At 40.4% G+C, this 24,608-nt stretch overlaps 1 protein-coding gene and 1 long non-coding RNA gene across 11 annotated transcripts in view; one reads left to right on the forward strand and one right to left on the reverse strand.

Moving 5' to 3' along the window:
- Window positions 1–24,608, forward strand: part of LOC122457055 — a 137,793-nt gene that overhangs the window by 82,522 nt on the left and 30,663 nt on the right. The window lies entirely within an intron of this gene.
- Window positions 1–24,608, reverse strand: part of CFAP74 (cilia and flagella associated protein 74) — a 121,180-nt gene that overhangs the window by 43,482 nt on the left and 53,090 nt on the right. For all 9 annotated transcript variants that reach the window (XR_006276333.1, XM_043499915.1, XM_043499913.1 and 6 more), the window contains 8 exons: window positions 18,282–18,400; window positions 14,003–14,069; window positions 13,397–13,486; window positions 8,254–8,427; window positions 6,606–6,783; window positions 3,364–3,476; window positions 1,376–1,498; window positions 374–495 (listed from right to left, as the gene is read on the reverse strand). Coding sequence is in view for 8 of the 9 variants with exons in the window: in XM_043499915.1 (XP_043355850.1) it covers window positions 374–495; window positions 1,376–1,498; window positions 3,364–3,476; window positions 6,606–6,783; window positions 8,254–8,427; window positions 13,397–13,486; window positions 14,003–14,069; window positions 18,282–18,400 (986 nt within the window). In the remaining variant the exon portion in view is untranslated. The remainder of the gene's footprint in view (window positions 1–373; window positions 496–1,375; window positions 1,499–3,363; window positions 3,477–6,605; window positions 6,784–8,253; window positions 8,428–13,396; window positions 13,487–14,002; window positions 14,070–18,281; window positions 18,401–24,608) is intronic.

The following is a 24,608-nucleotide window of genomic DNA, read 5'->3' on the forward strand; positions in this document are numbered from 1 at the left end:
CTGCTGAGTGCTTGGCTTCTCTGCAGACATAGCCAATAGGGGAACCATTTCGTGGTATTTCGTGGTGTGGTTGTGGTTATGTGCCTACCTGAATGGAGACGATTGAAAAGCCAATGGATGGTAATGGGGAAAAAAAGACTTTCAGTCTACTCAAGGTAAGGCCAAGAAAATTTTGAAGGCCTAATTAGGTGTTATGAGGTTTTATTAAAACAAAAATTATTCAAATACTACTGGTCACTATATTAGTGTAGTTCATTACCTATTAGTATGATACTTTGATTTTTTTTTCTCTTCTGAGACAAGTCATTCCTTATGATCTCACTATTTAGTTATTTTAATTAGCTGATCATGAATGTATTATGGGATAGCTTACCTGCTTCGAATAATGATACAGTCCTGATAGAGCCGGTCGTACATACAGATCTTTAGATCGACATTTGGATTGGGCACCCAAACAGGCACATCAACAGAGACTCCAATGACACAAAAGTGTAGCTATATATTTGAATATACAAATCAATAATGATTACTACTTTCCAGAGGCCAGTGAAAATTTCTAACAAATTAGGATAAAGGAAAATTAGGTTTGTGCTGATAAACAGCAGAATCATATATCCTATTATTAATATTACAGTCATTTTAAGTAAACACAATGAAGAAAATATCCTTTATAAATTAAAATGTTGCAGCTTTCACTTACCAGTATATAACACAAACAATAGTAGTTTTTGTCGAAACATTATAGAAGGCATACATGAGTGTCATACTGGCTAATATTTTAGACTTTTACGTAAAATATAGGATTTTTTTTTTAATTTAGCACTACAAGATTAATAACCCTGGAGACTGCAGTCTGTCTGTCATATCATGGTCAGCACAATGCAAGCTGCTCCCACAGTGACCCCCCACCAAAGGACTCAGCCCAGTCCTAGAGGGAATACTCCTTCCTTCCTAAGAAGGGTATCCACAAAGTCATGAGGGTCTGGACTACTCCTCTGCAGCTCTTTTTGTGGAGCTGCTTCTTTGTGGATTTGGGGGAGTGCCAGGTTTGGGGCAGACAGCCTGCTACTAAGTGTAGATTTTCTGCCAAACTGCTAAGATCAACACCCAAGCAGTGTGTGGCCTGAAATAAAAGTGTAGCATTAAAATACGTTGTAGTGGTAATTAGAGTTGTCACCTGTCCCAGTTATCATGCATTCTATGGGTGGTTTCACTCTCCTTTCTCAGGATGACTATAAACTTATTTTTCTCTAATCTTTCCCACAGCTTCAACCCCACCTCCCAACCCCTTGTAGTTCTTTTTACACATAGAAGGATGTCAAAATTGCTTTTCTTCAGTGTGTTGGACCAGATCCTGGCACTTAGAAACACTCACTGGTTTGCAGTTTGGGTTGTCAAATGTAATCTCAAACTCTGCACGTACATCCCCAGGGACACAGGGAGTAAAAATAATCTGAAGTTTGATTGAGCTGAAGGGTCCAATTTCACCTTCTGTAACCTAAACATGATGCAAAAAAAGTGTTACTAACTTTTAATTAAAATCTGGCTGTATTATTCTATTCTATATAGGACCGTACACTGTGCTTATCATGGTAGTATCTGAGCCTGTACTGTATTACTGGATCTTTGTACATATTGATATATAAATATAAATACGTTATATTGATCTATATAGTTATATAGCTCTGCCCATTCTCAGACTGAATGCACTATGCTGGACATAGTATAAAATGTATCAATAGTACCTTAAAGAGCTTGATCCTTCAAAAAACTGAGCTCCTAATCTGAGTTACGGAGTGCCTTCAATTTCCAGAGGGTGCTCAGCCATGGACTCTAAGTGTGACATATCAGTTATGTGTTTTGCCATCTCCTTTGATGGAAGGAGGATAGAATACACACTGTCTGGGCTGGTGTATAAGTGATACATGAAGAAATGCTTTTTTGTGCTACCACTCGAGGGCCTGTTCCTCCTCCCACTGAATTCAACAGCAGCAGGCTCAACAGCCTCTCCTACTCCCCTTCGCAAGGGGAGCAGCAGAAGCCAACTGAAGCTTGCAACCTACGGTGGGCTTTGTAAAGCCCAGGACATGTGGAGATCCTGCTCCAAAGCAGCCAACACCAGTTACGGCTGAAAGTGAGAGTACAGGGATAAGTCAGGGCCTTCCAGGATCTCTCTGAGTGGATTCAGAGGCAACTGTCTTTCCCCCAATCTCACACAGGATGCATCCACAGTTGAAAGGAGCCTAGGTAGCCTCCTGCCATCATATTCACTCTAATCTGAAACCTTGTTTCTGGCCATATTATTTTTATATATATATAATCTCCTTTCTCTCTCTCTCTGGTGAATTTCCGCACCCCCGCCAAATCTTTCTAGATTGTAAGCTCTTTAAGCCAAGCACTGTGTCTTGCTAAGCCTGTGCAAGGCCGAGAGCATTTTGAGTGCTGCTACAATATAATGAATAATAATAAAAATAAAAGCAGCAAACTGTGGCCTGATTTCAGTGAAAGCATGAGACTTCACATCCCATGCAGTTGTGGGAATGTTTGCAAATTCCATGAAATAATGATGAATCTATGAAAGGGGATGAAATTCAATGAAAATTCCCCCATCTGACTACAATATTTGATTTAATTTTACATAAAACATTGTACATTTTTAAAAGGCATAGAAGATACAGAGTTAGCTGATCCCAAAATTGAAATGGTGCAAAGTATAAGATAGGTGTAGACTCTTTCCTGACAGCTGGCTATGGTACATTTTAGGCAGAAAAAGGCAATGTAAAATAGGTCAAACTATGGAGTGCAAATACAGTAAACCTTCAGTTATGAACACCTCGGGAATGGTGTTGCTCATAACTCTGAAATATTCGTAACTCTGAACAAAATGTTATGATTGTTCTTTCAAAAGTTTACAACTGAACATTGACTTAATACAGCTCTGAAAGTACTATGCAGAAGAAAAATGCTGCTTTTAATCATCTTAATTTAAATGATACAAGCACAGAAAAAGTTTCCTTCCTTTGTCAAATCTTTTTTATAACTTTCCCTTTATTTTTTAGTAGTTTAACACAGGACTGTACTTTACAGTATTTCCTTCCCTCCCCCATCTCTGGTTCCAAATGAGGGGTCTTGTTGACTGGTCAGTTCATAACTCTGAGGTTCTGCTGTACATATAAAATGCCTAAAATAAAACCACACTAAGTATGATGTGATACAATGAAGCCTTATGGGTTTATCAGTGTTCACACAGAAGCCAACACAAGTTTTGCTTGAGTAAAGAATGCAGGATTGGGTTCATGGTCAGTTCCTTGCTCAAGAATTGGACTAGCTGAATGTCCGTACATATCTCAGTAAAAACATTACCTTGCCCAGTGTAATTTCAATGGGTTCTTCTTCAGGTGGCGATTCTGCTGGGCTTTGTGCATTTTCTGTCTCTAGATCTGCCTCGGTGATTAATGCATCTTGACTAAATTGTTCTAAAAGACAAACCGGATATTTGGCCTGAGTAACTAACTCTGTGTTAAAAGCATCAGAACTCATGTCCCTTGAGTTTTGGGGAATAATGCAAGGCCCATATCTTCTCTCAGGTTTTTGAGGAGGGGATTTATGGGGGATCTAGAGAATGATTTCTCTTTGCTCATATGAATGATCATGAGAGAAGAGGGTACAATTTAATGGTTAAAGACGTACTGTAAATGTTCAGAATGCAGCAAGACCTGTTGTTATTCTTAACTTATCTTGTTTGAGGGTGAGTTCATAGTCGACAGTTTGCTCTAATCAGGTGATAGCTCTGTCTTCCCCGCTTATGAGCCTCCCGCTACTGGGTGAGTTTCATTGGTCTAGTGGAATGTAGCTGTGATAGGTGGCCAGGTTCATCCCAGAGGGAGCTGAGTCCAATCCCATGAAGGGCCCCAAATCACAGAGAGCTTGAATTGGACTCTGTATCCAGTGGGGATAGTAGTGCAGAGAGCAGAATATTAGTGTGATGTTTTCAGTAAAACCTGTGTTGCAAGCATGATGTGCTGCTGCATTTTGGATCATTAGCTGATTCATGGTCAGCACAGATATAAACATAGAATCATAGAAGATTAGAGTTGGAAGAGACCTGAGGAGGTCATTCAGTCCCCCCTGCTCAAAGCACGACCAACCCCAACTAAATCATCACAGCCAGGGCTTTGTCAAGCCGGGTCTTAAAAACCTCTAAGGATGGAAATTCCACTACCTCCCTAGGTAACCATTCCAGTGCTTCACCACCCTCCTAGTGAAATAGATTTTCCTAATATTCAATCTAGACCAGCCCCACTGCAACTTGAGACCATTGCTTCTTGTTGTGTCATCTGCCACCACTGAGAACAGCCTAGCTCCATCCTCTTTGGAACCCTCCTTTAGGCAGTTGAAGGCTGCTATCAAATCCCCCCTCACTCTTCTCTTCTGCAGACTAAATAAGCCCAATTCCCTCAGCCTCTCCTCGTAAGTCATGTTCCCCAGCCCCCTAATCATTTCCGTTGCCCGCCGCTGAACTCTCTCCAATTTGTCCACATCCTTTCTGTAATGGGGGGCCCAAAACTGGACACAATACTCCAGGTGTGGCTACAGTGCCAAATAGAGGGGAATAATCACTTCCCTTGATCTGCTGACAATGTTCCTACTAATGCAGTCCAATATGCAGTTAGCCTTCTTGGCAACAAAGGCACACTGTTGACTCGTATCCAGCTTCTCATCCACTGTAATCCCCAGAGCCTTTTATGCAGAACTGCCTCTTAGCCAGTTGGTCCCCAGCCTGTAGCAGTGCATGAGATTCTTCTGTCCTAAGTGCAGGACCCTGCACTCGTCCTTCTTGAACCACATCAGATTTCTTTTGGCCCAATCCTCCAATTTGTCTAGGTCACTCTGGACCCTATCCCTACCCTCCATCGTATCTACCTCTCCCCCCAAGCTTAGTGTCATCCATGAACGTGAACATCATCCAGATCATTAATGAAGATGTTGAACAAAACCGGGCCCAGGACCCACCCCTGGGGCACTCCGCTTGATACTTGCTGCCAACTAGACATCGAGCCATTGATCACTGCCCAAAGATCAAGCCAGCTTTCTATCCACCTTATAGTCCATTAATCCAATCCATACTTTTTTAACTTAATGGTAAGAATACTATGCATCAAAAGCTTTGCTAAAGTCAAGGTATATCATGTCTACCGCTTTCCCCATATCCACAGAAACTATTATCTCATCACAGAAGGCAATCAGGTTGGTCACGCATGACGTGCCCTTGGTGAATGCATGTTGACTATTCCTGATGACCTTCTTCCCCCTGCAAGTGCTTCAAAATGGATTCCTTGAGGATCTGCTCCATGATTTTTCCAGGGAATGGGGTGAGGCTGATTGGTCTGTAGTTCCCCAGATTCTCCTTTTTCCCTTAATAATGGTAACTTTAGATTGATTATAGCACCTACCCTCCTAAAAGATTCCAAAGTGTCTCAAACTATACTCATATTGCACAAAGAAAAGTACCCACTTCAGGAGTGGGGGCAGTAACCAGCTGGTGACTGCATATGTAATGCCAACAGACCCTGGTCATCGTTGGTGGGATTGAACCTGGGACCTCTGGAGTTAAATGCATGAGCTAAAAGCCAGGTGGCTGTTAGTTAAGGCTGTAGAGCAGACTCGTTAATCTATGTCTCTAAGTGGTCTCAGTGCCACTACATGGGACAGAACACCACACCTGGGAGGTGTGTGGCTTACACATACTTCATAATTGGGGGAAGAGGGGTAATTTTGGCCAACTCAGCAAATTCATGCTCAATATGTCATGGGATCTTTAATATGCATGGAGAACAGAGAAGATCTTACCCAAAAGACAGCATACAGATATTGTATGTTGTAGAGAGAGCATCATAATTGGAACAAAACAATCTAAAGAACTGTTAATGAATCTTTTAGGTTCAAAACACAAAATCTGTTTTTTTAATTAAAAAAAGAAATCTTTATATGATTTTCATTGTCTTTTGATCATTTTGGTAAAATGATCAGAATGACTGGGAGCACTTCGCTTCTTCAATACCTGTATTGATGGATGTAAGTCTCCCCCCCACCAATCTTATAAAGCACAAAATAAAGATTAAAAGATGAAAGGAAAAATGTTTGAGGAGGTTCATCTGTATGTCATTTTGTTCCTAAAATTATAGGTTGTAAAAATAAACTTGTCATGTGGTTCTCTTGTGAAAGGTGGGTGTTCAGTTGATGAGACAAGAACAATAACAATTTTGTAGTCTCTGCAGGAAAACTCAGTTGGATTTTGTTTTTACCTGAGGTTAGTAGTTGATAAGGAGTGAGGTTGCTGGGGACATTCTCCACTGCTTTTGGTATATACAATGGTGCCAGTGCATTATTTTTAGTCACTTTTGTGTGGTGCCCAGATGCCTTTAGGTTGGGACAGCATACAAACAAAAACATATATTACTACTGGAATGGTTATTTGTTTCATTTATTGAGCAGGTTTACTAAGCATCTTAGCTCTAGTCTCCTATGTGAATCAATGAAACTGTTAGGAGAATGCTTAGCCTCAGAAATTGCAGAAGGTCAATTTTCTAAAACCATAGTCTCACCTATATGGCTGCTGCCTAAGTTGCTTTCAGTCTTCTGGCTCTCAGGCAGGCTTATGTGTAGGGTAACTTCTTCAGTATGGACAGGATAAACTTGTTCCTTGTTTTCATATATAGATGATTCCACCGGACTGCTGCTGGCTTTCTCTCCAGAGGTGATGCCATCTAAAGCAGGACTAACCTAATTAGATGATTTATAGAAAAGATTTTAAAACATAAAACATATCAAGATGTAACTTAATTGCATCCAGCTCCAATTCCATCTGCCACTTTTCAAAAGGAAGTAGCCTTATTATCTATCTACATTATATATTGTGTGTGGAGAAAATGCACTGTGCGTTCCATACAAAGTGCACACTTCTTTATACTAGTTTTATTGGTGGTAGGATGCAATTATTGCTGCTCAGAAATGGAATTTATATAGTGATCACAGTTCACTAGAACACTGAGCGACTGTGTTCAGGAAAATGACTCAGGAAAATTGACATTGTGTATTGGTTCTCAAGGACTTCATAACAAATTTCCTAAAGCACACAAGTAAACAGGTGCTTTTCTTTAACTGCCAAAGCTGAAAATTCAGCCCTGGATCTGAGTCAAGCATAGCTTGACTTTACTTTCAGTAAGACTTGTTACCAGCGATAAAGACTCCGCATTTGAAACTGGGCAAGTCTGCTGTCAATGCATAGCCAGAATAGAATCCATATTACTAGTTAAGTTTCAGAGTAGCAGCCGTGTTAGTCTGTATTCGCAAAAAGAAAAGGAGTACTTGTGGCACCTTAGAGACTAACAAATTTATTTGAGCATAACCTTTCGTGAGCTACAGCTCACTTCATCGGTGTTCTGGGTTTGCACTGGAATAAAGAGTGATAAAACTTTGTTTTAGTTAGCAAAGAAAGTGGATATGAAAGAGAATATAGACAAAGAGTTGTGAATTCAGAAGGTGTCATTTCTAAATCGTCAATTTCCTTATATGAATAGCACTTTTATATGATAGAATTAGAGTGGAAAACCATGGTGAAGCGTCGGCTCAGCAGTTTTATTGTACATTATGTTTGACAGTCTCTCTTATAACAGGTCTATCGCTTTCTTAAAATTTAAAAAAGAGATTACTTTTGAAATACCTTGGAGCCAATTAAACTCCAATATATAAAAAGATGATAAAGATTGGGCTGATTATGAAATATCCTCAAATTGTCCCATTGATTTACTGTGGGACTAAAAAAAAAAAAGTTTACATTATAACAATGTTGTTAATCAAGACAGCAGTTACAGGACATGATATGATTGGTATGATTTTTTTAAAACCACACTGGAGAAAAAAAAAACAGATTCACTGGAAATGCCACCCTGGAATCAACTAATTATCCCAGCTTTCTTTTTTTTAAAAAAAAATAAGCTTCTAACTTTGTGGTTGCAGAGGAAAGAATGAAAATGTGACCTGTGTATACCTGAAATGCTCAGAAAACCCAAAATGTATTATTTAAAAACATTTTTTTAATAATTTTTAAACTGATTCCATGATATTTTGGGAGGCCCAGACTCTATTTTTGAATGCTTGCAGTTGTCAATGTTGAATAACTGTTTTTCAAATCTAATAAGCTCTACTGGCTGGAGTGTCTAAATCAGTCTGATGAAATGCCCTTGGACCCACCATTCTTTCAAGGGAAGATTTTGCTGTTGTTGTGCATGTGCCATTGTCACCCGTTGATGTCTGAAGTTTAAATCTCGTTCCCAAAGCGCCATGGTTTGTTAGGATGATCGTCCGTGAAATTGTCTCCCCCACCACGTGAGTGCCAAAGTCAATGAGCTCTTTATCTAGTGCCAGCTGTAAGGAGAAAAACCATAATTACTGCTGACCTAGGTAATCAATAATGTCAATTAAATGAACACCTACCATTTTGAGCATAAGATTTTGAAGTCCTTATTACCTCGTCAAAGACAATGTCAAATAATGACACAAATTATGGGCACTCTTCTGTCTTTTGTGTAGAAGCCAACCCATCTGAACAACAAAGTCATATTAAAGTGAACAACTTTCCTTTCACTCCATTAAATGATGCTGGAAACAGTTGGCCAGATTCTGTGATTAGTTACATCATTGCATAAATCTGTGGTAACTCCCATGAAATCCAGGGAGTTATTCTGTATTTATACATTGGTTTTCAGGGCAGATTTTGGCGCTGTTGTTCTTTTTTAATTGTTGTTCACAATTAGGTGGACTTATCTTGCTGGTACCATGTTGGAAAAGAAGAGTGTCCAATGTATTGTATTGACTCGCGATCAATTTGTGACACATTCTAGCTTGTTAGGTCTATAACAGCTTTAACCTCATAGTGACTCATTAGTAGAGGTGGAATTTTCATTGATCTTGTAATTAAGTTTATGGAAGAGGCATATGAAATAGTTTCAAGCATCAAGTGGCTGAAGAGAATGAGTCTTTCTTTTGTAAAACTTGTTAACCTTCAATCTGTTAGCGGACCACAGTGGACTGAATTCCCACAAACTTTTAAAGCATACAGAATGTTTCTTTATACAATTTACACTTCAATTGGTAAAATTTTAAAGATTCTATAGTTCAGAACTTTCCCCTTTCCCCATCTTTCTTTAAAGCTTCCACTGACCCTTTCCCATAGAAAGTATTATTTCTTTTGAAAGGGATGGAAAACAAATCCATTTTATAAGAGGCAACTTTAAATGAAGCAAAGACATAGGCAAGTTACTTTGGTTGACAAAGACTCTAGTTATGTGAAATACAGAATGTACATAATTGTAATGGCCTGGAAAATCATTGAATCTATAATAGCAGAGAACTGGCCATCTTCTCTTTCAAATCCATATACACAACTCAAAGGCTTTATGATCACTGAGATATTTTCTTATGGGTTTGCTGTGCTGCTAAATTTCACATTTAGTAGCAAATAGATATTAGAGCAGCTGATTTATTAGGCAATTTATTTATTGGCAATTTGCTGCCAAGTCAGGGGTGAAGTTCTGAATCAGGCACTACAGTGATATTTAATACCAGTATTCATGGCCATAGGCACCAACTCATGGGTGCTCCAGGGCTGGAGCACCCATGGAAAAAAATAGTGGGTGTTCAGCACCTATTGATAGCCCCCCCAATCAGCTCTTCCTCCTTCCCCCCAGCACCTCCTACCCTCCGGTGGCCCTGACTGTCAGCTCCTCCCCTCCCTCCCAGTGCCTCCCACGGATCAGCGGTTCAGTGGTGTGCAGAAGGTGCTGGGGGGAGGTGGAGTAGCAAGGGTGGGGTGCGCTTGGAGGAGGGGTGGAACAGGGCAGGAGTGGGGGGTTGGGAGAAGGGATGGAGTGGGGGCAGGGCCTGCGATGGAGCAGGGGTCGAGCACCCCCCAGCAACTCATAAAGACAGCGTCTATGTTCATGGCTATGGGAAATCAACAAAAAGTTGCTCATTTCAAGGGTTGACTTTTTTACCTTGACTTGTAAGGAACAGAGGGATGATTAGAAGCACCTTTTGTTGAAGAAAAATGATGGACTTAGGGCTTGGCTACACTTGCAAGTTAAAGCACGTTAAAGCAGCCCTGGGTGCCCTAGCTCACTACCCTTCCACACTGGCAAGGCATGTAGAGCGCTCTGACTCTGCGGTTAGTGCACTCCTGGTACTCCACCTCGGCGAGAAGATTAACACTTGGTGCGCCTTGGCTAAAACGCTGGGCATCAGTGTGAACGAGGTGTTGCATTACTGTGGTCTGATCAGCCTCCGGAAATGTCCCATAATCCCCTTAAGTCAAGTGGCTACTCTTGTCATTGTTTTGGAATCACTGCAGGAATGAGGATATGCCCTTTGAAAGCTCCGTTTCTGACAGCTGGCTGCTTATCTGCTCTGAGACAAAGCAAACCATTACTGTGGAATTATGTGTATGAGAGAGAGAGAGAGAGAGAGAGAGGCGGGGGGGAAGGGGGAGTCTGCTGCTGTCTGAACTTACAAGACAGCATGCTGACATGCTCTCAGCCCCCCAAAAACCCACACTCTCTCCCCCTACATACACACAACACACTCCCTGTCACACTCCCCCCCATTTGAAAAGCACGTTGCAGCCACTTGCATGCTGGGATAGCTACCAGAATGCACTGCTCTCTGTAGCCGTTGCAAGAGCTGCTAACGTGGCCACGCCAGTGCGCTTGCAGCTGTCAGTGTGGACAGACTGCAGCACATCCCTACTGCGCTCTACAAAGGCTGGTTTAACTCAAAGCGCTCTACATCTGCAAGTGTAGCCATGCCCTTAGGGCTTGTCTACACTTACGTTTTATAGCGCTCTAACTTGCTGGTTCAGGGATGTGAAAAATCACCCCCCTGAGCGCAACAAGTGAGAGCGCTTTAAAGCGCTAGAGTGGACAGGCTTCGAGCGCTGGGAGCTATGCTTCCAGCACTCTGAGCTAATCCCCTTGTACTTCAAAGAGCTGCCCAGGAGCACTCCCGCGGCAGCGCTTTGAAGTTTCCAGTGTAGCCATACCCTTAGTACATGCTCCACTTTCAGTATCAAGTAATCCTACTGAAGTCAAAATGACTTCTCATGTGTTTAAATTTAAGCACATGCTTAAGTGGTTTAATAGATTGAGGACTTCCTGAATAATTCACTGCATTTCCTTTCACAGTTTCTATTTTCCTATTTTTCCTCTTCTATGTATTTGATTATTTTTGCTTTGTTTCACTATCTCTGAGTAAAACTTGCTGTCTGCTGAGCTCTCAATGTGCAATGCAATAAAGGAACTTAAACAATCCAAGCTCAAACTTTTCTGAATTTGAACAACAATACTAAAAATTCCAAGCTAGAGCAAAACAAATGTTTTCGACTGAAACTTTTTTCAGCAAAAAATGCAAATTTGAAAACGTGGAAACATTTTGTAAATTCACATTGTTTTTGCCTAACATTTTAAATCAAGAAAAAAAAAATCTTTAAAAAACCCCAAAACCCCTCAAATCAAAGCATTACATTTTGATATTTTCAAAATGAAATGTTTACATTTTTGTTCAAAATAATTTTTCATTTTTAAATATCCTTTAATTTTATTTTTAAAATTAAACTTTAAAAAAAATTCAATGAAAATAAAACATTTTGTTCAACCTGAAATGAATTTTTTTCAACTCTTTGATTCAATGGAAAATTTTCGAAAAATTTCATTTTTGGTTTGATCTGACACAACTTTAAAATAATCAATTTTATTTATTTATTTTAAAATTGCCAATGAACTGAAAAATCTATAATTTGCCCAGTTCTACTCCAGGATAGCTCTCCTGTGTCTAAATCCTTTTTATACCTGTTTGTGCTGCTAAAAGGACTGCTAGTAATACTCCAAATTTTGTATATGCGACCCTCATTCCTCAGAGACTTCTATACTGGAAAAATCATCCTGCATACCCATTTCCATCCAGTGTCTAGATTTGTTTAGTGTCAGTCTGTAGGCACACATCTCCTTTGGTCTGTGATGCAATCTTGTGACTGATATATCTTCACTTATCTGATCAGGAAGTTTCAAAAGAGCTATTGCTCTGCCAAAGTACATTCTTCAAAGTAGCTCAGGAGAAATCAAATGCCCCCACTTAAGAAAAACTAGTGCCTCCTGTGAAAATACTGTGTGTCATAGCTTAAATATAATAGGTGTATGTTCCTCATTTAAAACCAGGTTTAAAATTTTTCTAAAGGCTGATACTTTGCGTAAGGAGAGATAGTTTATAAGTTTTATTATGAATAGATGGAGGGATCTAAAGATGTTATATGTTTTTTTGTCTATATGGAAAGCTAAGCTTATGAACAAATTCTGAGACATAGGCTGGATTTTCAAAGAAACGTAAGGAAGTAAGGTACGCAACTTCTGTTTGTGACTTTGAACATCTTTCCTCGCTCTTCTGTCATATTGTGCCACAACTTTTAAAACAACTCCCAACTGATTTCCACTGGAAGTTAAGATCACAGCTCATGGTGAGCTGTATATGTTAAAGTGATTTTGTAAAGGTCTCAGTGAAACCCTCAGCATTTGATTGTAATGTGTAAGATAGCATGTCTTCTCATACAATAAGTTATTTTCCCCTCCAGTAAAATATGAAATACATTTTGTAATGTTATGTTCAAAATAAAACGAGAAGGAAAAGTAATGGGTGTTGGCTACATGTACCACGCATTTTACCTACCCTTTTTGCATGTTAATTAGAGGACCCAAATGATAAAGGCTTAACTATAATTTTAACAGATTTTAACTATAAGCACATGAGTACCTTGTAAGCTCTTTGGAGGCAGAACATCTGTTTGTTCTGTGTTTGTACAGCCCTTAGCCCCATGGGATCCTTGTGCATGACTAGGGGACCTAGGCACTTCTGTATTCCACATAATTAATAAATAGTAGTAGTAAGAGTCCCACTGACTCCAATTAGAGTACTCACATGCTTAAAGATAAGCACATGCATAAATCTCTGTAGAGCTTGGGGCGTGAGACTTTAAAAAAACAGCATTTCTTGTTTAACTCAAAAATATAACAATGCATCTACTAGGCACAAATGTTGGACGTTGTAAGGTTCTTTGTAAGCATGTTAGTAAACAAACTATAAACAAATCTTTATGAAATATGCTAACAGTGCTGCACTTTCATAGAAAAATCTATTCAGGAATGAATCATTATGGTAAAAGAATACTTTAGACAGAGAGGAATAAGTGAAAAGTGTATATATTTCTAAGTATTCTCACTAATATTTATATTCATTTTGCTCTTACACTGGACTCTCTCATCCAAAGTATTTAATGTTAAAAAAATTGACTTACAACACATCTCTTGGTTGTACATTTCAGTGGAATGGAAAAGGAACCATTCTGAGCTAAAAATGTGACTTTTCCTTCAAGAACTTCATTTATCTAAACAAAATAATTTTAAAAAATTAATGATGCATCTAAACAGATTAATCATTAAATCTTTAGTCATCTGAAAAAGTTAATAAACCAACTAATTACAGTAAAGAAGAAATAAATACATTCTTAAGCTTGGATACTGTAACATAATTTTAGTGTGTCTAGGTTTCTATGTAACTGCAATCTTTTTTTGCAAATTATTTAACTTATTTCAGGAAGCTAACATCTAACATGTTCCAGTTTGAAGCAATTTTCAGCCTGAGAATACATGCTACAGATATACTTAATGCTTGGAGTTATAAAAAAAAATTTGCACTAGAAAATGCCAGTGTGTGGTGTACAAGATAGTTAAATTAGAATATTATTTTTAAGGTTGTAATTATCTTTGTTTCTCTTCTAACAATAAACAAAATTGTACTAAAATGATACTATTATCAAATTAGGTGGGTGGATAACACTATTATTCACACCATCTGGTAACTAACATATCTGTATTATAATTGCTGCATAAAGTGCACTTACCATTGGTTTAAATGTTACCACCACTTCACATGAGATTCCAGCAGACATCTGGCCAGGTGGATCAAAGCTGTGCAGATCATAAATGTATGGCACTGAGTTAGATTTATATATCAAAATCCAGTTCCCAAAATTCACAGGAAAATTACATATTTTTACTTTGGTGAATTTATTACACACAAGTCAGAAAGAGTGACAGGCCAGTGAAAGGCTGTGCAAACACTGAGAAATAATAAATAATCACACTTTGTACTTGTATAGAGCTTTTCATTGGAAAATTTCAAAGTGCTTTAAAAAGACGAGTATTATTGTACCCATTTTACAGATGGGGAAACTGAGGCATTGGGGGTGAAGTGATTAGCCCAAGATCATACAAAGTGCCAGTAGCAGTGTCAAGAATAGAACCTAAGTCTTTTGACTTCAGTCCCCTGTTCTAGCTACTAGGACACAGCTTCTCCTAATATCTACATGTGTCTGTTGAGCATCCTGACTTGTAATACCTCTGCTAATCAAGTTCCAGAGCAAGGAAAAAAAAGAGATAAATTAAAAAGAACCATGCAGTTGCAAGCTGACCACACAATATTACAGTATGTGTTGTCGGTTGCAAATTGTACAGACAGCAACATTTATATCTTATCCTCTGAGTAGAAGTTGCCAGTCATTTCAAATTGTGCCATATTTTACGGTCTTTGTGATGTGAAGAAAAAGTCCACCAGGGACTTCAGTGAGACCATTAAACTTCTTTTCAATTGTGACTGAAACAGGATTTGTGAGACAAGAAATCTAGCTGCTGCATTCTAAGTACTGCTAAGTACAGCTGAGGGTCTGTACTGGCAATATGCCAGAGAAGATGGAAACTAAGCAAATGAAATAACTGGATATTATTAGCAAGGGGAGTTCCCAGGCAAGCTGGACTATCTTGGCACTGTTAGAATCACACCTTATATCATAAGAAAAACTTAAAGGAGCATTTTAAAAAAATCTTCCTCCAATCGCACTTGGAAAAAGGGAACACCATTCAAGCTTCTGGGGTTGAAACATGCTTACAGTCTAGAGAAAGTTTGCTGGACTAATCTTCGCTCTTAGCAAGGACCCTCAACTGCAAAGGTAGCCTAAATTCAGCCAGTACAGCCTGGAAATGGCAAAGATGATGAGCTTTCATTGGAGAGTAATCAACATCAAGGTCCAAACATTTGCAATGTTTACTTCTTCAACATATTACGTACATTCATTCACACTGTATCTCCTTGCACCCCTAACACGGCTGCATTATTGCAGTTCGTGTGTGTGTGATGGGGGAGAGTATTGTGGACAGCTATGGAGTCCCTTATGGAAAATTCCTACAGGATATTATAGAAACTGAGATCCTTTCAAACTGGGGTTTTGAATGGTCCTGTAGAACTTAATAGAGAATTCTATCCCTGTTATAGAATTCTACAGAATGTCTCTTTAAGACTCTTACATTTTAGAAGCTTTTGGAGTAATATCTAAGGAACCATGTTGGTTACATCCATATTGAGTTCTACAGCCCTTTTCCATATGGGTAGCTATATGGGGATTTGAGTCTGCTCCTATTTGAGTCAATGAAAAAACTCCCATTAACTTGGATGATGCAGGATCAAGTCCAGGATGACTCCAGAGCTACCCTTTGTGTGCTGAGCTCCTGGACAGACTACTCTGTGGGAACATGTAGAGGGATGAGGACTCTCAGTGGTGAGTCAGGGGTCTGTGAACTCCTTGGATCCATTGGCCCTCGGATCTGCCCATGAGGGAGCAGTAACTGTCTGAGGCAGTTTGACCTGGCAATAGCTAGAAGTAGCAGTGAGGGAGACACTCCATGCTGCCATGGGCCATGTGTGCATGCATACAACCCATATAATTGGAACACATATTCTAGTTATAAATGGGTTTGTTTTTAACTTGCTCATTGATTGATGACTCCCATGTGCAGTGCAGTATGTTCATTAGCATGAGAACATAGTTGTCCTTTGGTGGAAATGCTCTCTATCACTAGTATTATTTTTAAAACTACCTGCCTTATGGAAAAATTCTAACAGTGCAAGAAAATCCACATGAGCGACTCTCTTAAGGGAAGATAGGTAAGTCAGCTATTAAGACAGCTTTGATTTACTCAGTAGTTTCCGAATGCTTGGCAAAAATTGGCTGGAGTAATAAATTGTTAATCTATGGCTTTCTACTTGAGATAAGGTAAAAAAGCATTACACAGTACACCTTATGTACAAATCTGACCTGTGCTGTACAAGCAATTAGTATATTATCTTACACAGTCTTATTGGAAAAAACATATATAGATACAATTTCTAGCTAGCTACTTGGTAAATGTAAGAGGGAAGAGTATAATTTCGTTTTTGAAACCTAAATTAATTCAGATATATTTTTCCATGCAGTTTCACAAAAACTGCATTAATGTACTTTGCTCACAGTACCTGAAGCTTAATTTGAAATTGGAAGGTACTTTGACAAACCTATTATACCAAGGTAAGATTTAGTATTTTTAGCAAGTTGTAATTTATATTTCAATCACATATCAGGGATGTTGAATTACATATGCAATTCAATGAACATGCTAAATGAAGAAAAAATTAACCAATCCACAAGAGCATCCAAAGATGTGTAAGAAAATGGCTTTCCTAATCCATAAAAAAGTATATTCATTTAATTTTAATTAAGAAGTCTTAATAGTTAAAATAATTGGTTCAAATTTTAGATCAATGTACAGTAGACTCCAAAACTGGCATAAAGTTAGACTCCTATTCAGGAAAGCACTTAAAATTTTTAAAATCTTTAAATGTTTAAAATTAAGCATGTGCTTAGGTGCTTTCTTGAACTGGGGTCAAATTTGCATCTGTTTCTCCATGAGTCTGTGACTAAATTGTTCAGCATCTAACCTCTTCCCCTTTAACAATGAATGTGACAATGTTCAAGATACTGTAATAGCTTAAACTAGTCTATAGAGTCAAATGTCCTATTTCTAATTCAAAATGTGTTAAATTAAATTAAAATTGCAAAGGGCCATGAAAGGCAGCATTGAGAAGGATATTTGAAAGCAAGAGGTAAAATTTAACTAGAGCTTCTACAGCAGATTGAATTCAGAACTTTTAGCTCTCTAGAAGGTTGTGCTCACTCAGTAACTGTATGTTATTGATATTCCAATACACTGTTGTAGGGACTGAAAGGGTGGGGGTTGGTTTGTTAAGCCCCATGGCTTATTTTATTGAGGTGGCTAGAAATTCAAAGCACAGCCTATCACTACAAAGTGGCAGAGGGCAGTGAGCTGTAAAATAGAATCTCTCGAGTATGAAATCAGTTATTGTATTAACATGACTTGTTCATTTCAATGGGCAATATATTGTGTCACTTCACTGGGGTACAACAGAAATATCAATGTCAGAAACTATTTCCTCAGGTTAGCCTGAAGAGTTGGCAACTTTTAATTTCAATTATATGCAAAGCAAGCAAGTTTGGTTCAAGCTGTTTCATCTGTTAATAAATAGCATTTACACACACAATGCTGGCTTTTTTTACTTTTAAGCCTGATCGTAACTGGTCTTCTTTTGTTTGGTTTAATAGAGTTCCAAATAAATGTGATATTTCCTTGGTATTTTTTTAAATTAAAGTTAGTGAATTCTTGGGGGAATAATTGATATTTTTGTGGGTTCAGAACATCTCAATCTAAGATTAGCCCATGAAGGATGCTTAAAAAGAAACAGACCTGGGATGCTCTCATTTGCTGATTCATAGGTATACAAAGGAATTTATCAATATAGTCGTTTATTGGAATCTGTCCCAACTGGACAAAATATTTTGCAACATAATCTATTGTCAATATTATGTTAAAGAATTAATGTAGACATCCCTAGAAATTTTTATTTAAATGATCTTTGTTGTAAAGATTTCTATTCCTTTATTTCATCAGCTCTTTTCATCTTAGCCTTCATATGAACTACCAATAATCAGGAAGTTAACCTGAGCCATACCACAGAGGATGGCAGCTGACAGAAATTTTTTTTGCCTATGTTAATGTAAAATCCGTTTTGGTGACATAAATGAGAGATAGGAAAAGGAAGAAGGAATAGCAAAGGGAGATGAGATTTGTTTTGGAAGGTAATTTTTTATAGCTCTATTTAACAGAACTGACTCTACTGAGAATAAAATATAAATGCAATAAATACAAGAGCTTTCTGATTGTAACTTTACCAGATTGTTTTGATTTTAAGGCTGAAATAAGTCATCCTCTCAGATTTTGAGCCTGTTTACTTACTGAATATTGATGAAATCTTTGAGATGCTCACTGACTCCCACCAGCTTGCAGAAGTTAACACTGTAGGATGCATTTATCAAAATTATCTTCTTTTTGTAGGTTTTACCTACATCAAAATCCTAGAAATAGCACACAGATTCAATCACACCTCCATGGAGCTGGTAGCATTTTCACATGTGATGATGATTTTTTTTTTTTTAACAACATGTACTGCAATAGCATCTGAAGGTCCCTATCAGGATCATGGCCCTTTATGCTAAGTGCTGTACAACCACATTTAGGAAGATTTCCTGCCCCAAACAATCCAATTTAAGACAAGAGACACAATTGAACAACAAACAGCAAGAAGGAAGTGGGAACTAGTAATAGGATCATGTGGTAGCGTTAGCCAGCTGTGTGCACAACTTGATGTTTCCAAGCCATTTTATTTGTTGCCTGCAGTGAATGCATATAAGAATATTATTACATTAAAGTTTGATTCAGGGTCTAGTGCTCTGAGCACAAGACTGAGAACCAGAAACTCCTAGGCAGTTTTGAAATCAGTCATTAAACTATGGTCTACACTATGGCTCCAGCTAGTTTTTAAAAACTGGTTAGGATTTAGAGGAAATTTTCCCAGTGCATATCCTTCCCCAGGTCTAAGGGTCCCAGTTCTAAAGGTGGGATCGTGTAGCTTCAGTTCCCACTGTCTTCAAATGGAATTTTGAAAATTATAAATGCTATGCAAGTGTTAGCTATTATTTACTGCCTTTTAGAATTGTATTTTATAGGCACATTGTGATCAATGAACTACATATTATTAACAAGAAAAACTAAATAATTACCCAAACCGTAGATTAACACTAATTTGCAAATTGTTTACAAATATGAATACCATCTATTATACATCATCCTACTAAAAGGTGCAGGTAGCATAGTAGTAATTCACTGATTCATCTGGGACTCCTAAGAAGGGGGCTCCCAGTCAGTTAGCCCTGGTCTACACAAGGAGTTGAGGTCGAATTTAGCAGCATTAAATCAATTTAACCCTGCACCTGTCCACACGATGAAGCCCTTTTTTCGACTTAAAGGGCTCTTAAAATTGATTTCCTTACTCCACCCCCGACAAGGGGATTAGAGCTGAAATCAGCCTTGCTGGGTTGAATTTGCCATACTGTGGACGCAATTAGATGGTATTGGCCTCCGGGAGCTATCCCAGAGTGCTCCATTGTGACCGCTCTGGACAGCACTCTCAACTCAGGTAGACAGGAAAAGGCCCGCGAACTTTTGACTTTCAATTTCCTGTTTGGCCAGCCTGGCAAGCTGCATGTGACCATGCAGAGTTCATCAGCAGAGGTGACCATGATGGAGTCCCAGAATCGCAAAAGAGCTTCAGCATGGACCGAACGGGAAGTACGGGATCTGATCGCTGTATGGGGAGAGGAATCTGTGCTATCAGAACTACGTTCCAGTTTTCAAAATGCCAAAACATTTGTCAAAATCTCCCAGGGCATGAAGGACAGAGGCCATAACAGGGACCCGAAGCAGTGCCACGTGAAGCTTAAGGAGCTGAGGCAAGCCTACCAGAAAACCAGAGAGGCGAACGGCCACTCTGGGTCAGAGTCCAAAACATGCCACTTCTATGATGAGCTGCATGCCATTTTAGGGGGTTCAGCCACCACTACCCCAGCCGTGTGGTTTGACTCCTTCAATGAAGATGGATGCAACATGGAAGCAGGTTTTGGGGATGAGGAAGATAGCTCACAGCAAACAAGCAGATAAACCGGTTTTCCTGAAAGCCAGGAACTGTTTCTCATCCTGGACCTGGAGCCAGTACCCCCTGAACCTACCCAAGGCTGCCTCCCGGACCCGCCAGGTGGAGAAGGGACCTCTGGTGAGTGTACCTTTTAAAATACTATACATGGTTTAAAAGCAAGCATGTTTAATGATTAATTTGCCCTGGCATTCGCAGCTCTCCTGAATGTACTCCTAAAACCTTTGCAAAAGGTTTCTGGGGAGGGCAGCCTTATTCCATCCACCATGGTAGGACACTTAACCACTCCAGGCCAGTAGCACATACTCGGGAATCATTGTAGAACAAAGCATTGCAGTGTATGTTTGCTGGCATTCAAACAACATCCGTTCTTTATCTCCCTGTGTTATCCTCAGGAGAGCGATATCATTCATGGTCACCTGGTTGAAATGGGGTGCTTTTCTTAAGGGGACATTCAGAGTTGCCCGTTCCTGCCGGGCTGTTTGCTCGTGGCTGAACAGAAATGTTCCCCGCTGTTAGCCATGGGGAGGGGGAAGGGGCTAGTCACATGCTGGGGTGAGGCAAAATGCAACCTTGGAACGAAAGCACACATGCTATGTATGTAATGTTAACAGCAAAGTTTACCGTGAAAGAGTGTACCCATTGTTCTATGAAATGTCTCTTTAAAAACCACTGTCCTTTTTTTTTTTCCTCCACCAGTTGCATGTGTTTCAAGGATCACAGGATCTTCTCCTTCCAGAGGCTAGCGAAGATCAGAAGGTGAAAAAAACGCACTTGCGATGAAATGTTCTCTGAGCTCATGCTGTCCTCCCATACTGACAGAACACAGATGAATGCATGGAGGCAGACAATGTCAGAGTGCAGGAAAGCACAAAATGATCGGGAGGAGAGGTGGCAGGCTGAAGAGAGGGCTGAAGCTGAAAGGTGGTGGTAGCATGATGTGAGGAGGCAGGACTCAATGCTGAGGCTGCTGGAGGATCAAACTAATATGCTCCAGTGTATGGTTGAGCTGCAGGAAAGGCAGCAGGAGCACAGACCGCCACAACAGCCCCTGTGTAACCAACCACCCTCCTCCCCAAGTTCCATAGCATCCTCACCCAGACGCCCAAGAATGCGGTGGGGGGGCCTCCGGCCACCCAGCCACTCCACCCCAGAGGATTACCCAACCAACAGAAGGCTGGCGTTCAATAAGTTTTAAACTTTTAAAGTGGTGTGTGGCCTTGTCCTTCCCTCCTCCACCATCCCTCCTGGGCTACCTTGGTAGTTATCCCCCTATTTGTGTGATGAATTAATAAAGAAGCATGAATGTGAAGCAACAATGACTTTATTGCCTCTGCAAGCGGTGATTGAAGGGAGGAGGAGAGGGTGGCTAGCTTACAGGGAAGTAGAGTGAACCAAGGGGCAAGGGGTTTCATCAAGGAGAAACAAACAGAAGTTTCACACCGTAGCCTGGCCAGTCATGAAACTGGTTTTCAAAGCTTCTCTGAGGGGCACCGTCCCCTCCTGTGCTCTTCTAACTGCCCTGGTGTCTGGCTGTGCATAACCAGCAGCCAGGCGATTTGCCTCAACCTCCCACCCCACCATAAACGTGTCCCCCTTACTCTCACAGATATTGTGGAGCGCACAGCAAGCAGTAATAACACTGGGAATATTGGTTTCGCTGAGGTCTAACCAAGTCAGTAAACTGCATCAGCGCGCTTTTAAACATCCAAATGCACATTCTATCACCATTCTGCACTTGCTCAGCCTGTAGTTGAACAGCTCCTGACTGCTGTCCAGGCTGCCTGTGTATGGCTTCATAAGCCATGGCATTAAGGGGTAGGGTGGGTCCCCAAGGATAACTATAGGCATTTCAACATCCCCAATGGTTATTTTCTGGTCTGGGAAGAAAGTCTCTTCCTGCAGCTTTTGAAACAGACCAGAGAGTTCCTGAAGATGCGAGCATCATGTATCTTTCCCGGCCATCCCAAGTTGATGTTGGTGAAACGTCCCTTGTGATCCATCAGTGCTTGCAGCACTATTGAAAAGTACCCCTTGTGGCGTATGTACTCGCCGGCTTGGTGCTCCGGTGCCAAGATAGGGATATGGGTTCCATCTATGGCCCCACCACAGTTAGGGAATCCCATTGCAGCAAAGCCATCCACTATGACCTGCACATTTCCCAGGGTCACTTCCCTTGATATCAGCAGTTCTTTGATTGCGTTGGCTACTTGCATCACAGCAGCCCCCACAGTAGATTTGCCCACTCCAAATTGATTCCCGACTGACCGGTAGCTGTCTGGCGTTGCAAGCTTCCACAGGGCTATTGCCACTCACTTCTCAACTGTGAAGGCTGCTCTCATCTTGGTATTCTTGTGCCTCAGGGCAGGGGAAAGCAAGTCACAAAGTTCCATGAAAGTGCCCTTACGCATGCGAAAGTTTCACAGCCACTGGGAATCGTCCCAGACCCGCAACATTATGCGGTCCCACCAGTCTGTGCTTGTTTCCTGAGCCCAGAATCGGCATTCCACCTCATGAACCTGCCCCATTAGCACCATGATGCCCACATTGCCAGGGCCCGTGCTTTGAGAGAAGTCTGTGTCCATGTCCTCATCACTCTTGTCACCGTGCTGATGTCGCCTACTCGCCTGGTTTCACTTTGCCAGGCTCTGGTGCTGCATATACTGCTGGATAATGCGTGTGGTGTTTAATGTGCTCCTAATTGCCAAAGTGATCTGAGCGGGCTCCATGCTTGCCGTGGTATGGCATCTGCACAGAAAAAAGGCACGGAACGATTGTCTGCCATTGTCCTGAGGGAGGGAGGGGCGACTGACTACGTGGCTTACAGGGAATTAAAATCAACAAAGGGGGTGACTTTGTTAGAAACTGAATGGCCCCTTCAAGGATAGAACTCAAAACTGGGTTTAGCAGGCCGCTGATTTCACGGAGGGAGGGAGGGAGGGAGGAGAAAATGAATACAAAACAAAGCTGTTTTTTCTTGTTTTGAGCAATTTCATCTATCTTTATATATCTTGCTGGCAGCAGACTGTGCAGTACGATCGCTAGCCATAGTCATCTCCTGTGTGCTCGGCAGAAGATGGTGCAGTATGACTACTGGCCATCATCTTCTGCTAGCTGCAGATTAAAAGACAGTGCACTGCCGGTAGGACTCAATTGCCATGAGACGAAACTTAAAGGGAAATGACCTGGCTGAGTCACTCCCATGTTTGCCCAGACGCCCGGTTAAAAGAGCACCCAGGACTACGTCGACGACAGCTACCAGTCATACTGCATTGTCTGCTGCCAAAAGGCAATAAACTGCTGCTGTGTAGCAATGCAGTACCCACATCCGCCAGCACCCAGGAGACATACGGTGACGGTTAGCTGAGCGGGCTCCATGTTTGCTGTGGTATGGCGTCTGCACAGGCAACTCAAGAAAAAAGGCGCAAAACGATTGTCTGCCCTTGCTTTCATGGAGGGAGGGAGGGAGGGAACAGCAGCCTGATGATATGTACTCAGAACCACCCGCGACAATGTTTTAGTCCCATCAGGCACTGGGATTTCTACCCAGAATTCAAATGGGCAGCAGAGACTGCGGGAACTGTGGGATAGCCACCCACAGTGCAATGCTCTGGAAGTCGACGGTTGTCTCGGTACTGTGGACACACTCCACCGACTACATGCACTTAGAGCATTTGTGTGGGGACACACACAATCGACTGTATAAAAACACTTTCTACAAAACTGACTTCTATAAATCGACCTAATTTCATACTGTAGACATACCCTTAGTGTGCCTGCAGTCACAGTAAAGGAAATAATAATTACTCTGCAAGTAAAAAGAGAAGTAATAATGGAATAGGGGAAACTACAAAAGAGTTAACAGCTGATCTGCTGGTCTTTTTAAACATAGGGATACTTTTAAATCTCACATGTAATCTAATGGTCAGATTTTTAAAAGTGCTTAGCACCCACAATTAGAATAAGATTTTCAAAAAAGCTCAGCAGCCTTTAGGCATGTGGAGTGACAGGATTTTCAAATGGGCTCCTTACCCACCAGTAGAAAATTGGGTAAAAATTGGGCCATGTGAACCTTTCTGAAGTAATAGGAACTTCACGCAAACCATATTTTTGGAATGAGCTAATAATTTATTACTAAAATTGTGTATGAAATTCCAGCCACAACAAGAAAAGGTAAAAAGATTTCTTCCTCTAGCCCTCATCTGTTTATGAGGCTGTCATCCTTTGTTTACTTCCATATGAAAAGAAATATGAAATGATCACTGGAGTGTTTGCCAAAGACAGGGCACATAAAGGCAGAGCTTTCAGTCTTGTTGATAATGCACTTTAAGATTTAAAAAGACTTCTCGCATCGTGCCAGAACCATGACTTCAGTTTGATATTTTAAGAGAGTTGTGTGTCCGCTTGGATAGAGCCACTTCACTTTTCTAGCATGTTCACTGTTTTTTTTGGGCATGTTTTTAAATGGGAAAATGGTACTGTCCAGTATGGCCAAATGCTTTCTGAAATTCACTGCTGAGAAGTCACCAGTTCAAAACTTCATAAGGAATATCAAAATCTTTAAGTAAAACATA

This window comes from Dermochelys coriacea, chromosome 18 (assembly GCF_009764565.3).
Source record: "Dermochelys coriacea isolate rDerCor1 chromosome 18, rDerCor1.pri.v4, whole genome shotgun sequence".
NCBI lineage: Eukaryota > Metazoa > Chordata > Testudines > Dermochelyidae > Dermochelys > Dermochelys coriacea.